Below are 13,492 nucleotides of genomic sequence, written 5' to 3' on the forward strand. Positions count from 1 at the left end.
AATTACAAACACCAATGAAGCCATGTGTCCCAAACATTATGGTGCCCTGAAACGGGGGACTATGTACAAACACAGCTGTAATTTCTACATGGTGGAAACCAAAATGTATAAAAATGGCCTTTATTAAAATCTGACAATGTGCACTTTAACCACATGTGATTTTTTTCTATTACAAATCTTAAATTGTGGAGTACAGAGGCAAATAAATAATTGATGGGTCTTTGTCCCAAACATTATGGAGGGCACTGTATGTCCTCTGGTGAGTTGAAAGTGCCTGTACTTTACATCAGGGCTGAATTTGACCGAGTGCTGAGTTTGGCATCAGGTATGTTTGATGCAGGTCGTAACCTGCATTGAAATTATACATGCATCAGAACTAAGTTTCCAGAAATAAAGATTTGTACACGTAATTTGGAATTAAACAATCTTTTTACTGAAGAATCTGTTTACGTTGAAGATGACTTCATGAAATATTTATTCATTGTACTTGTAAAGTCTTGATATTTTTGTGCTTATATAAGAAGCTTTGCTCAATCTAGGTGTGGCTTGTAGAAACTTGCAGGCCTTTTCGTGTTTACTTCATAATAGTTATTTTGATATATTAGTTATAGCTAACCAAAGTGCAGATGAAACTTAAAACCTACTGACTCTTAGTGACCAGTTGTAGTAGAGATAGTCTCAAGTTTGAATGATGACCACTTAGGAGTGACGTTTGAAGAAGGGTTATGAGCTGAAACATCACCTGACCACGTTGTCCAGAGATGCTGCACGTTGTGTCCTTTTTTTGGTAAACGAGCATCTGCAGTTCCCGTTTCTAAATGTGAGCACATTGTTATGTGCTCTCTGATCTCTGAACTTTACCCTTCGCATGTGTTTCCAAGTCTCCTATTTTTCTTGTGAATATTAGTTAAATTTTATTGTGAAATAAGACCCCTTGGCTTCATTTTTGCATCAGCATTAGAAATTAAATTGAATAGGTTCATGGTGGACTTTCAAGTTTTAATGTAACAAAACTTGAGGAGTGGGGATGCAGACCTCTACAGGCAGGCCACGTACAAGCTGAGAAGAGGAATCAGAGCTGCCAAGGAAAGATACTTGGAGAAGTTGAGGAGCAAGTTCTCAGCTAGTGACACTTCTTCAGTTTGGAAGGGCTTGCAAGAAATCACCAGCTACAAGAGGAAAGCCCCCCCCCCCCCCCCCCCCGCTCTTTGGACAATCGTCAGCTGACCAACAACCGGAATGAGTTCTACTGCAGGTTTGACAAGCAAAAACGTAACCCTGGTACCCCTTCCCCCGCCTCCCCAACAAACACAGCCAGACCCCAGTCTGCAAAGAATGAACCCTTCTACACCCACTCCTCCCCATTCACACCTACCTAAAGCAAGACTCCAGTCTGAAAAGACTGGACCCTTTCCCACCCCAACCAACACTTCACACCCACTCACAGCCTGACCTCAGTCTGCAAAGACTGGGCCTTTCTACACTAATTTCTCCTCATTCACCGCGTCACACATACTTAAAGCAAGACTCCAATCTGAAAAGACTGGACCCTTTCCCACCTGTACTGTCCCTGCCTGCTTCAAAGCTCTGTGCCGAACAACAGACATTTTCAACCAGTTCCTGCAAACCTGTACTGTCCCTGCCTGCTTCAAAGTCTCCACTATTGTCCCTTTACCCAAAAAGGCAAGGATTACTGGTCTTAATGACTACAGGCCTGTCGCACTGACCTCTGTAGTCATGAAGAACCTTGAAAGGCTTGTGCTGGCCAAGCTGAAAAATATCACGAACCCGTCTGCAGTTTGCATATCGGGCTAATAGATCTGTGGATGACGCAGTGAACCTGGGCCTGCACATCCGGAGGCTGTAGCGAATCGTCAGCTGAGAAAGTTATTGGCTGCAATCTTCCCTCCATTGACGAACTGTACACTGCAAGGGCTAGGAAGCGGGTGGGTAAGAGCATCTCTGACCCCTCTCACCCTGGCCACAAACTCTTTGAATCACTTCCCTCTGGAAGGCGACCCCGGACTGCCAAAGCTGCCACAGCCAGACATAAAAACAGCTTTTTTCCATGAGTAGTAGCTCTACTCAATAACCAAAAATCTGTAGCCTCCTTTTGCTCTGGTATTTTATTTAATTCACATGTTATAATGTTTTATGTTTAATGTTTTATGTATCATTCTTACCTGCCACTGTATGTCATGCTGTCACTTGTGGGTGTAGCACCAAGACAAATTCCTTGTATGTGAATACTTGGCCAATAAACTTATTCATTCATTCATTTATTCAACAAAAACAGGAATTGTATGAACATTTCCAATATGAATTAAGGCATGATTTATAAAATTAATAGTAATGTCAATAGAGTTCAGAAAAGCAGAATGGTGTTTATATCAAAAGAACTTGGTTTGGAAGAAGCTGTTATACTAGTTTGACAAGCTCACATGATTGGGCGCAGGTAGTAACTTGTATTGCAATTATATCATAAAAGCAAAGTCTACATTGAGGAAAATTACCTCCTTTACTTTACATGATAGACATTTCTTTATGATGAATGAAGGTAATATAGTGATAGACCTGTCTGCTGTGTGGTTTTTGTTTTTTTCTGTTTCTTGTTGCATAACAGGTTTTCTAGTTTCTTCAGGAAGATTTAGTGTCACATTAATTGCATGTGACATTCTTTCTTTATTTTTATAGCAGTACTTTTGCAACCTAAATCTAGGTCACTAATATTAATTAAATATTAATTCATAAGTCAGCGTGGACTTGTGCTGTATCTCTAAACCAAAACAGCTGAATTTATAATACTGTAGATTTACTCCAAATCACTGCTTTTTACTTTCATTACTCTTCTCTTTACAGCACATCTGGACCTGTCAATGGTTCTTGTATGGTAGATACAATACATTTCTATCTTGCTGCACCACCAAGGTCCAATGCCATGAGCTCCATGTTGGAGAAAATAGCTAAGGATACAACGTCTGCAATTGAGCTAGAGGCAATGATTTGAAGTTTCTCCATAGAATAGTAACATACCTGCAGTAATGCCAGGTATCTGTCTTTTACTTTTAAGTGTCAGATGTGGCTCATTGCTCAACGCTCCTAACTTGGGAATGTTTCTAAATGCCCAGCTAAGATGGATTTTCATTTCTGGTTTCACTCTTTCTGATGACTACATAAACCTATTCTTACAATCGGGTACTGTTTGTTTTCTATTCACTATCAAACTAAGGCTGTACTTTATCTCAGAAATGGGGGAAGGTAAAAGATCCCATGGCAAATTTGAAGACCAGCAGGGTTAACTTTGATGCGTTGCAATATATTTATCTCTTGAATCAATCAATATTTCCCAAAAATATGCTTTCTGATCGTTGTTGTGAAAGCTATCTGGCATAAATTGGACATAGACACAAAATGCTGCAGTAACTCAGCAAAACAGGCAGCATCTCTGGAGAGAAGGAATAGGTGACACTTCGGGTTGAGACCCTTCTTCAGACTAGTCTGGGGAAAGGGAAATGAGAGATATAGACAGTGAGATATAGAACAATGGAATGAAAGATATGCAAAAAAGTAACGATGATTAAGGAAACAGCCCATTGTTAACTGTTTGCTAGGTGAGAACGAGAATCTGGTGTGACTTGGATGTGGGAGGGATGGAGAGAGAGGGAATGCAGGTATTACTTAGTTAGAGAAATCAATATTCATACCACTGGATTGTACGCTGCCCAAGCAAAATATGAGATGGTATTCCTCCAATTTGCGATTAGCCTCACTCTGACAATGGAGGAGGCCTAGGACAGAAAGACCAGTGTGGGAATGGGAAGGGGAATTAAAGTGTTTGGCAACCGGGAGATCAGATAGGTCCAGGCGGACGGAGCGAAGGATGTCCATAATTTGGAAGTTGTGTTTCTTGTTTTCCGACAGTGCTTTCTGTGCTATATAACTGCAAGTTCTTTCTAGTACCTGTGCCTTTAAACCACTCTGCATAACAATTGTGTGGCAAATATAAGCAGTTAAATAAAATGGGTTGGACAGCAAAGGGCAAATATTGTTGACCTTTATTCCTGTCCCTGTGACCCAGGTTGTATAGTTAAGATTGGAAGGAGCTGGCCTATCCTGGCTAGTTTTAAATAGAGCCTGTGTGAACTGCTCCTGTGGTGATCTTTGTGGTGAATTGCTCGGTGATCCCTTCACTTAACAAGGGAGAATATTAGCTTTTGTTTGATGTAGCAATATACCAAATGTTGCCTGAGATAGTATACCTTGAATAAAGAATGAACTATTAGTACTGATATCTTGCGTTACTTTGGAAAGGAGATTTGGTTGTTCATCGCCCAACCTTGATTGAGTGCTACATAAAATGCTATGAAGCCTCTGCTTCTGAAGAACCATCCACCATAAGGATATTCAAGACTTGATGGATTCATGCAATCATATTTTCTACAATTGATTTATTTATGAATGTTGATTTTCCAAGGTGCAGCTTGCCCTTTGTTCCATCCCCTTACTGCTCTCCTTCTCATCTAAAAGCAAGTTTAGTGGTTTTTTAAATGCAAATCGTACTTATTTGCATTGTCTGTAGAATGTCTTGCCAAAAGTGCAGCTGCAAATATAAATAATTCCACTGTTTTAAGAAAATGATGAATGCATAAAAATGGAGTGAATTTCTGTAATATTTCTACACTCTGAACATGGTTTTGCAAATAACACTTGATGCTGGGTCAATTGTCGGTTTTAAATTGGAGGATGATAAATTTCTGTTATCCATAAATTTCCATAAAGACAGATGGAACAAGGTGTATTATATCAAAGAATCAGGCATGATATCGTTGAATGATGATAGAAGCCTAAAGAGCTAAATGTCCTTCCTCTGTTCCAATGCTGCTCATGTCCATTTCATCAGTGAGTTTAATCAGTGAACAAGACATGTTAGACCTCACTAAACTGATACTACTTGCACTAGATATGGTTTCTGCATTGCCTTGCCTGGTATCATTACAGTAGATTTATCCTACACACTAGGGACAATTTACAACTTGCAGAAGCTAATTTACCTACACACCTGTGTGTCTTTGAACTGGAGCACCCGGAGAAAATGCATCTGGTCACAGGGGGAACGTACAGACTCCATACAGACAGCACCTGAAGTCAGGATAATACGCAGGTCTCTGGCATTGTAAGGCAGCAACTTTATTGCTGCGCCACCATGCCGCTCCAAGTGCATTTTGTCGTTTGCCTATGCTTCAGATCTACTCTCTGATTTCACATCAAATCAGTTCATATTTCAGTTATGGAGAGTGGAAAAGCAAAAAAGATGTACAGGCAGCTTGACTGGCCACCGAACTAAGTGACTGTAAGAGGCATTGATCACCCAACACCAGATTGTGCATCAGCAATCACAGCAGAGCACTAGGCTAGGCAAATGAAGAGCAGGATATCGTGCACAAAAAAAAGTGGAAGTTAACAACCTATGTCTTTTAAAAAAGGACACCAAGTGCTGGAGTAAGTCAGGTTGCAATTCAGTCTGAAGAAGAGGTCCCAACCCGAATTGTCACTTATCCATTTTGTCTCCAGAGATGCTGCCTAACCCGTTGAGTTACTCCAGCACTTTGTGTCATTTTTGTAAACCAGCATCTGCAGTTCATTATTTCTATAACCTAGTTACTTTGGTAAGTCAAAACTTAAACCTGTAAAGAGACACTAATAAGTATATTTCCCCATCTTCCTTCAGCGGCAGGTGAAAAAGAAGGTATTTTAATGGTGAAAATCTTGGAGTTACATGAAGAATGTTCAATGTTCGTAGCCTTGTGCCAGCCATTAATTGAAACCTCCATGGAGCAAGTAATTAAATATGATGACTCTGACGCCAAAACCCTGCTCACGATTTTATTCACAAGAGAAACAGCATCCCACCTCAGAATGTGTGCAGGAGATACTGTTCATATCCATCCACCTTGGTGAGTACCATATAGCCTTTTATTCATACGTTTGTTAAATTGTCTCTTGAATATAGCTTTAAAAACTGAGGTACTCCTGCTTGGATCAAGCAAGCATTTCATTGGTACCCGATTTAGCACTACACTTTTGGAATTGGCAATGGTTTATTATTGTCATTTGCACCGAGATGCAGTGAAAGGCTTTGTTTGCATGGTATCCAATCAAATCATACCATAAATGAGTTCAATCATTCATATACAGTGAGTGCAATGAGACAAATAACCAGAGTACAGCATGTAGTGCCGTGGCGTCGTAGTGCTAGAGCTCCAATAAAGTGCAGATAAAGAAAGTGCAATGATTTCGATGAGGTAGGTTGGTAGTCAAGTACTACACCCTGAGTTTATGAGCGATCTGTTCAGTAATCTGATAACAGCGGGGAAGAAGCTGTTTTTGATCCATTATGTTCTTGGGCCCAGCATCTGAACACTCGTGTATGAAATAATGCTGTACTTTTAAAAAACGTCCATTTGTGCTGTCATACTAAGAACCTGGTTTGAACCTTTGTTGTCCACAGCAATTAAATAGTAATCTCATCATGACATGGCTTGGTCTGAAGCTGTGGAACTGTGTCTGGCCACCCTGTCATGGGCATAGAAACATAGAAAATAGGTTCAGGTGTAGGCCAGCACCACCATTCATGATCATGGCTGATCATCCAGTATCAGTACCCCGTTCCGGCTTTTTCCCCATTTCCCTTGATTCTCTTTGCCCTAAGAGCTAAATCTAACTCTCTCTTGAAATACAGTAAGAAAAGCAGGGGACTGAGCATACAGCCGTAAGGTGCCCCTGTGCGGATGGTTATTGAGGAGAAAGCCTTGTTGCCAATTCGTATTGATTGTGGTCTGCTGATGAGGAAGTTGAGGATCCCGTTATACGAGTGTAATACTCGTGTCTCTTCCTTTATTATCTGGTAATCTGTAGACAGATTGTTGAAGAAGATAAGTCAACAGTTCTATCCAAGTTGTATACCACAACCAGGAGGAAGCTCTGACTTGAAAGGGGTGATTATTGAAAGGAAACGTTAGCAGGAGGCGCTGCAAATTTTGTAGTGCTGACAAGGAGGATATGATTACATCCTTTAAAAAAGTAGGCTAGGGAAGAATGCTCCTTCCCTATCCATGTTCTTCAGCCTGACAGGCTGAGTTATTTGAGTGCGTTGTGTCCATTTGTGTAAACCAACATCTGTAATTCCTTGTTCAAGAAGGAACTGCAGATGCTGGAAAATCGAAGGTACACAAAAATGCTGGAGAAACTCAGCGGGTGCAGCAGCATCTATGGAGCGAAGGAAATAGGTAAAGTTTCGGGCCGAAACCCTTCTTCAGACTGATAGGGGGTGGCGGGGAGAAGGAAGGAAAAAGGAGGAGGAGGAGCCCGGGGGCTGGGGGATGGGAGGAGACAGCCTCCATCGCAGGTGATAGACCTCTGACCGACATCCACTATAAACCCACTGACTCCCATGGCTATCTGGACTACACTTCTTCCCACCCTGCTTCCTGTAAGGACTCCATCCCCTACTCCCAATTCCTCCGCCTACGCCGCATCTGCTCCCAGGATGAGGCGTTCCACACCAGCGCATCTGAAATGTCCTCATTCTTCAGGGAACGGGGGTTCCCCTCCTCCACCATAGATGAGGCTCGACCAGGGTCTCTTCCATACCCCGCAACACTGCTCTCTCTCCCCATCCCCGCACTCGCAAGAAGGGCAGAGTCCCCCTAGTCCTCACCTTTCACCCCACCAGCCGTCACATACAACAAATAATCCTCCGTCATTTTCGCCACCTCCAACATGACCCCACCACTCGCCACATCTTCCCATCTCCCCCCATGTCTGCCTTCCGCAAAGACCGCTCCCTCCGCAACTCCCTTGTCAATTCTTCCCTTCCCTCCCGTACCACCCCCTCCCCAGGCACTTTTCGTTGCAACCGCAAGAAATGCAACACCTGTCCCTTTACCTCCCCCCTCGACTCCATTCAAGGACCCAAGCAGTCGTTCCAGGTGCGACAGAGGTTCACCTGTATCTCCACCAACCTCATCACTGCATCCGCTGCTCTAGATGTCAGCTGATCTACATCGGTGAGACTAAGCGGAGGTTGGGCGATCGCTTCGCCGAACACCTCCGCTCGGTCCGCAAGAACCTACCTGACCTCCCCGGTGGCTCAGCACTTCAACTCCCCCTCCCATTCCCAATCCGACCTCTCTGTCCTGGGTCTCCTCCATTGCCAGAGTGAGCAACACCGGAAATTGGAGGAACAGCACCTCATATTTTGCTTGGGGAGTCTGCATCCTGCGGGCATGAACATCGAATCCTCCCAATTTTGTTAGCCCTTGCTGTCTCCTCCCCTTCCTCAGCCCTCGGGCTGTCTCCTCCCATCCCCCAGCCCTTGGGCTCCTCCTGAGTTTCTCAAGCATTTTTGTGTATCTGTAATTCCTTGTTTTTTTTTTAATGTAGTTGGCTAGTTGCATGGTCATAGTAATCTAATATTGCATTACAATTAGGCAAAGCTGTTATAAAAATACTATGTAATAATATTTTGTGGACAAATACTATGTAATAATGGGCAGAGACAGGGAAAAAGCAAAGCAAAGCTTTTTTCAAAAATTTGATATTAACTTTCTTGCATCAGGTTTTCCTGAACCTTTACTACTTTTTAGTTTGTTTATTTACTTTACAGTCATATTCAATATGTTAGCACATGCATGATCAAGTTTTATTATAGTTCAAATTACTGGATTGTTCAGTTTCTAATTAGATTCCCATCGATTTTAATTAGAATCCATAGATTCATAATTATCTGGAGTGTTTGGTGTTAAAGAATGCTACTGTATTTAAAAGTGTGCAGATTTAGGTTTTTGATGCCCAGTATGCACAAAGTTCCTTGGTAATGTGAACAATGAGGATCAATTAAAGCTAATTTTATTCTTCATTGGAATCTTCATATTGGCTGCTTTGACAAACTTAAATTTAAATTATTTAAATTTGAGCCTAAAAATCTCCTCATTAAGCTTGTCCAGACATAAGCTTCAAAAATTCCATTCATTCCATTGTGACAAGTTAGATGAGTGAGCCCACCAATGATTCAGACGGTAGATTGTACACATTGCACAAGTGTTATCTCCTTTATGGTAAATCATGCTCCCCGTGGCCTTTCCATTTTGCTCCTACAGCCTGGATAACCAGAAATGAGATAAAATGTATATCTGGTAGTATACCAGTAGTAGCATCCAAATAGATCTTATTTAGAAGATAGATTTTAGGCAAATATCTTTTGATAGCATCATCATGTTCCTCCAGTTTAAAACCCCACAGGTGAGGGATTCTCAAAAGTAGGTGAGAATGTTGCATTTTATCAAGGGAGGTTTGAGAACCTCTTTGTAGCAATCCTTCTCATAAGCTTTTATGTGACAAGAGCGCAAAGTGGATTTCTTGTTTCAGGATTTTTATGTCATTGAACTAAATTGGTGGCATTGTTTAGGAAGGAACTGCAGATGTTGGTTTAAACCGAAGATAGACACAAAAAGATGGAGTAACTCAGCGGGACGGGCAGCATCTCTGAGAGAAGGAATGGGTGAAATTTCGGGTCTTGGGAAAAAGGGGTCTTGACCCGAAACGTCACCCATTCCTTCTCTCCAGAGATGCTGCCTGTCCCGCTGAGTTACTCCAGCTTTTTGTGTCTATTTGGCATTGTTTTCCTGGGTGAGGATTCTGATGTTGATTCATTTGTCCTACAGTGGATTTGAAATGATTCATGATTACAGTGTAGATGGTACTTCTCCATTGCTTTGAAATGCTTACTAATGGAAGACATAAAGCGTTTCTACCCAGTTTGAGGACTTGATCTTGGAAAATACTTTTCTTCAGATGGCCAAATGCAGATTGCTAAATTTCATCTCCGCTTTCCCCGAGAGGTGGTAACCTAGAAATGAAAGTATTCCGCATTTTCTTGCGTTTCGTCTTGGACCTTTATTATCAGCAGAGCAGCAGAAGTAGTTTAATCGAGAACCTTTGCTTCCCACATACTTTGGTTTAAGGTTCATTCTCTTGATATCATTGAATGATGGTAGAGGCTGAAAGGGCTAAATGACCTTCCTCTGTTCTAATGTTCTTCATGTAATTTCATCAGTGAGTTTGATCAGTGAACATGTCATGTCAGACCTCACTAAACTGATAGTACTCGGACAAGATATGGTTTCTGCATTGCCTTGGCTGGTATCAGGGCCGGCCTTAAGCCGATTGGACCGATTTCACCCAATTAGGCCCCGCGCCTAAAGGGGGCCCCGTGTTAATTTTCCGTATTTCATACGGAAATATAAATTAGCTTTGTTAAATAAAGATTTTTTAAAAAAAATTCGCCATCCGGATTTTTTTACAAAACGAACATGGATAACAACCGGATAACAAATGGATAACAACCGCTGTTAACAGCCAGTAGTTAACAAGTAGTTATATAATGTGTCATCAATGCATCGATACTCATTCCTCAGTAAATGTAATTGTGTTTTGAACAAGTATTAATGACGCTGCGTTCCTTTGAATACAATTCACGCGGCGTCATTAATACTTGATCAAAACACATTTACATTTACTGAGGAGTGAAGATCGATGCATTGATGACATTGAGAATTTCTTAAAACTCACCATCATGAATGATTGTATTCAAATTTATTGTCATTGTCTCAGTTAGAGACAACGAAATGAATTTCCCTTACAGGCAGTATCATAAAAATAAAAATAAGTAAATAATAATAAATAATAAAACATATTAAAAATAAAATAGAATTTAAAAAAAAAGCACAAACACTGAAAGTCCACGACACAACATAACACAGTGGCACCAAGGTGAGGAAGGCACCATAGTCCAGCCAGCCTCCCCTCCGTTCTTCCCAGATGTTCACTCGTGGTCGAGGCCTTCCTAGCACCCGCAGTCGCCGCCCCGGGTGAATTTACCTACCGACCCACGTTGTGTCTCTCTATCTTTCGCTCTCTCCCTCTCTCCCGCTCCCGATCTCGTCTCTCTCTAGCTCTCTCTATCCCTCATTGCTAGCAGCTGATGGGAAGCGGCTGTAAAGTGGGAAGCGGCTGTAAAAGGACAGTGCTGCTGGAGGGGGGAGGGAGGGGGGGGGTGGAGAGTTCCTTTCACAGCGTGTGGGTAGTCTGGCCAGGAGTAAAGTTGCGGGGAGGGCAGGATCGTTGAGAAGGAGGGGGTCGGGGATCATGCCAGCATCCAGCTCAAGAGCGCGTCAGCGGGTGATAGATAACAGGACAGCGGCGGTGGACCTTACTCCATATGTCAGGGCGAGTAGCCTCAATTGATCACTTGTTCACTCTGACACAGGAGTAAGCTCCACCAACCGCTGTGATGTTATCCATCACCTGCTCTATGATCTTTGCTCTTGAGCTGGTCCCATCACTGTTCAGACAGAGAGCACTGCCAGAGGTGAGCGGGCCGGCAGAAGGCGCTGAGATGGCAATCGGTTCCGCTGTCCGGTGATGGCGGCCGCTCGTAGCCACGCGAGCTGCTTCCCTCCCCAGCCACAATGCGGTGTCTCTGCGCCCGGAGCGCGGTGTCAGCGGTGAGTGAGTGGGTTACTGGCATGAACCCCGACCCCCTCCTTCTCAGTGCTCCTGCCCTCCCCGCAACTTTACCCCTGGCTAGACTCCCCACACGCTGCAAAAGGAACTCTCCCTCCAATTAGTCCCTTGAACTAGTATAGTCATTCAATAAGATGACAACTGATTCAACTTGTCCCTGTGTGCTCCCGTTTTTCTCACCATCTTTCCACCTGCCGTCACCCTCCACCCCCCATCCATTCAGTAATTCAGAAAGAAGGAGATTTGGAAGCCTTGGGCAAATTGAATTGTTACTTTATTTTTATTGTTTATTTTTTATTTTTACGGAGAGGAGAACAATGCACATGCGCGGTTTAAGATTTTTTAAAAGCCGACTGTCATATTACTCACGACACGTGCTGAATATGACTCGTTTATAATTATATATTTATATTTCTATGAAAATTGTTCCCAATTGGGCCCTGCACCTCCTAAGGCCAGCCCAGGCTGGTATCGAATAACATGCACATCGAGCTTTTGGGAAACAATTGTGGTACATTGTTATTTAGACTTTACTTTAGACTTTTGAGATACAACATGGAAACAGGCCCTTCGCCCATTGAGTTTGCGCCGACCAGCGATCACCCCATACAGTAGCATTATTCCACACACGAGGGACAATTTATAACTTACAGAAGTTAATTAACCTACAAACCTGTATGTCTTTAAACTGGAGCACTCAGAGAAATGCCCAGCATTTGCAAACTTTCGCTTCATCTTGTGAGTCAGTTGTGAACAGTTATGAACTTTGTTCTATTTTCTTTCTAACTTGACAGCAGGCTTTCAAAGGTAGTTCAATTAAATATCTTAATTAAATATCCATCCCCAACATAAAATGTTTGAGAATATAAGAGTGGTTTAATCATGATGTAGCAAACTGATTGTACGTACAATTTTCCTGAGCATCCTTTATTGTTAGATTAACATCTACATGTTTCTAAGCTTCTGAGAAACATCAGATTGTAATTTGATTATTAAAATTTACAATATTCCAGAGCAATTCTTGCCATAACTTTTTTCTTACTATTTGTATCATCATGAATTAAGTCTGGCTTAAAAAAACAATTTTATCAGACTTTCTCATGGCTCCAATGTAATAAAAAGGAAATGGTTTAAACCAAAAAAAGACACAGTGCTGGAGTAACTCAGCAGGTCAGGTAGCATCTCTGGAGAGAAAATGGATAGGTGATGTTGCAGGTCGGGACCCTTCATCAAAATGAAGATGGATCCCAAACTGAAACGTCACTTATCCATTTTCACTTGAGATGCTGCCTGACCCACTCAATACTCAATATTTTGTGTATATCTTTCATAATGGCTCACCTGATTAAGACATATTGCAAAGTTGTAGCAAATATTTTTCAATTTTGACCTATGATCTCTGCCAAGTTAGATGACCTCAATTGCTTGTGTTCTTTCAAGTATGAGAAAAGGGAAATTGCTGAGAATTATGTTTGCTTTCTGCTGTGGCAGCTGGGAATGCATGTGTTTAATTGAATGAAGATAGAATATGGTTTGTTTTGGATCCCCAAAATCACAGAGTAATAGAGCACGGAAACATGTCCATGCTGTCAAAGTTGCCTACCTGAATCCCAGGCTATCCATACATTAGTTCATGTTCCTCGAAATCCATTCTATCCGTGTAGTCCAAATGTCTTTTAAACATTGTAATTGTGTCCTCCTCTAGCACCCTATCCAGTTTATTGACATCATTCTGATTGCTAGGCGACCAAAACTACACACAATACTATGAGTGGGCTTTCATCAATGTCTTCTCCAGTTGTAGCATGACATCTCAACTCTTATACAATAAAGTCAAGCGTGCTAAATGCCTTCCTTTCCACCCTGAATGAATGAATGAATAAGTTTATTGGCCAAGTATTCACATACA

At 41.9% G+C, this 13,492-nt stretch overlaps 1 protein-coding gene across 4 annotated transcripts in view; it reads left to right on the forward strand.

Annotated features, from left to right (window-relative positions):
* Positions 1-13,492, forward strand: part of spidr (scaffold protein involved in DNA repair) — a 261,397-nt gene that overhangs the window by 116,095 nt on the left and 131,810 nt on the right. For all 4 annotated transcript variants that reach the window (XM_033019697.1, XM_033019695.1, XM_033019696.1 and 1 more), the window contains exon 8: positions 5,735-5,954. In XM_033019697.1, coding sequence (XP_032875588.1) covers positions 5,735-5,954 — 220 coding nt within the window. The remainder of the gene's footprint in view (positions 1-5,734; positions 5,955-13,492) is intronic.

This window comes from Amblyraja radiata, chromosome 4 (assembly GCF_010909765.2).
Source record: "Amblyraja radiata isolate CabotCenter1 chromosome 4, sAmbRad1.1.pri, whole genome shotgun sequence".
NCBI lineage: Eukaryota > Metazoa > Chordata > Chondrichthyes > Rajiformes > Rajidae > Amblyraja > Amblyraja radiata.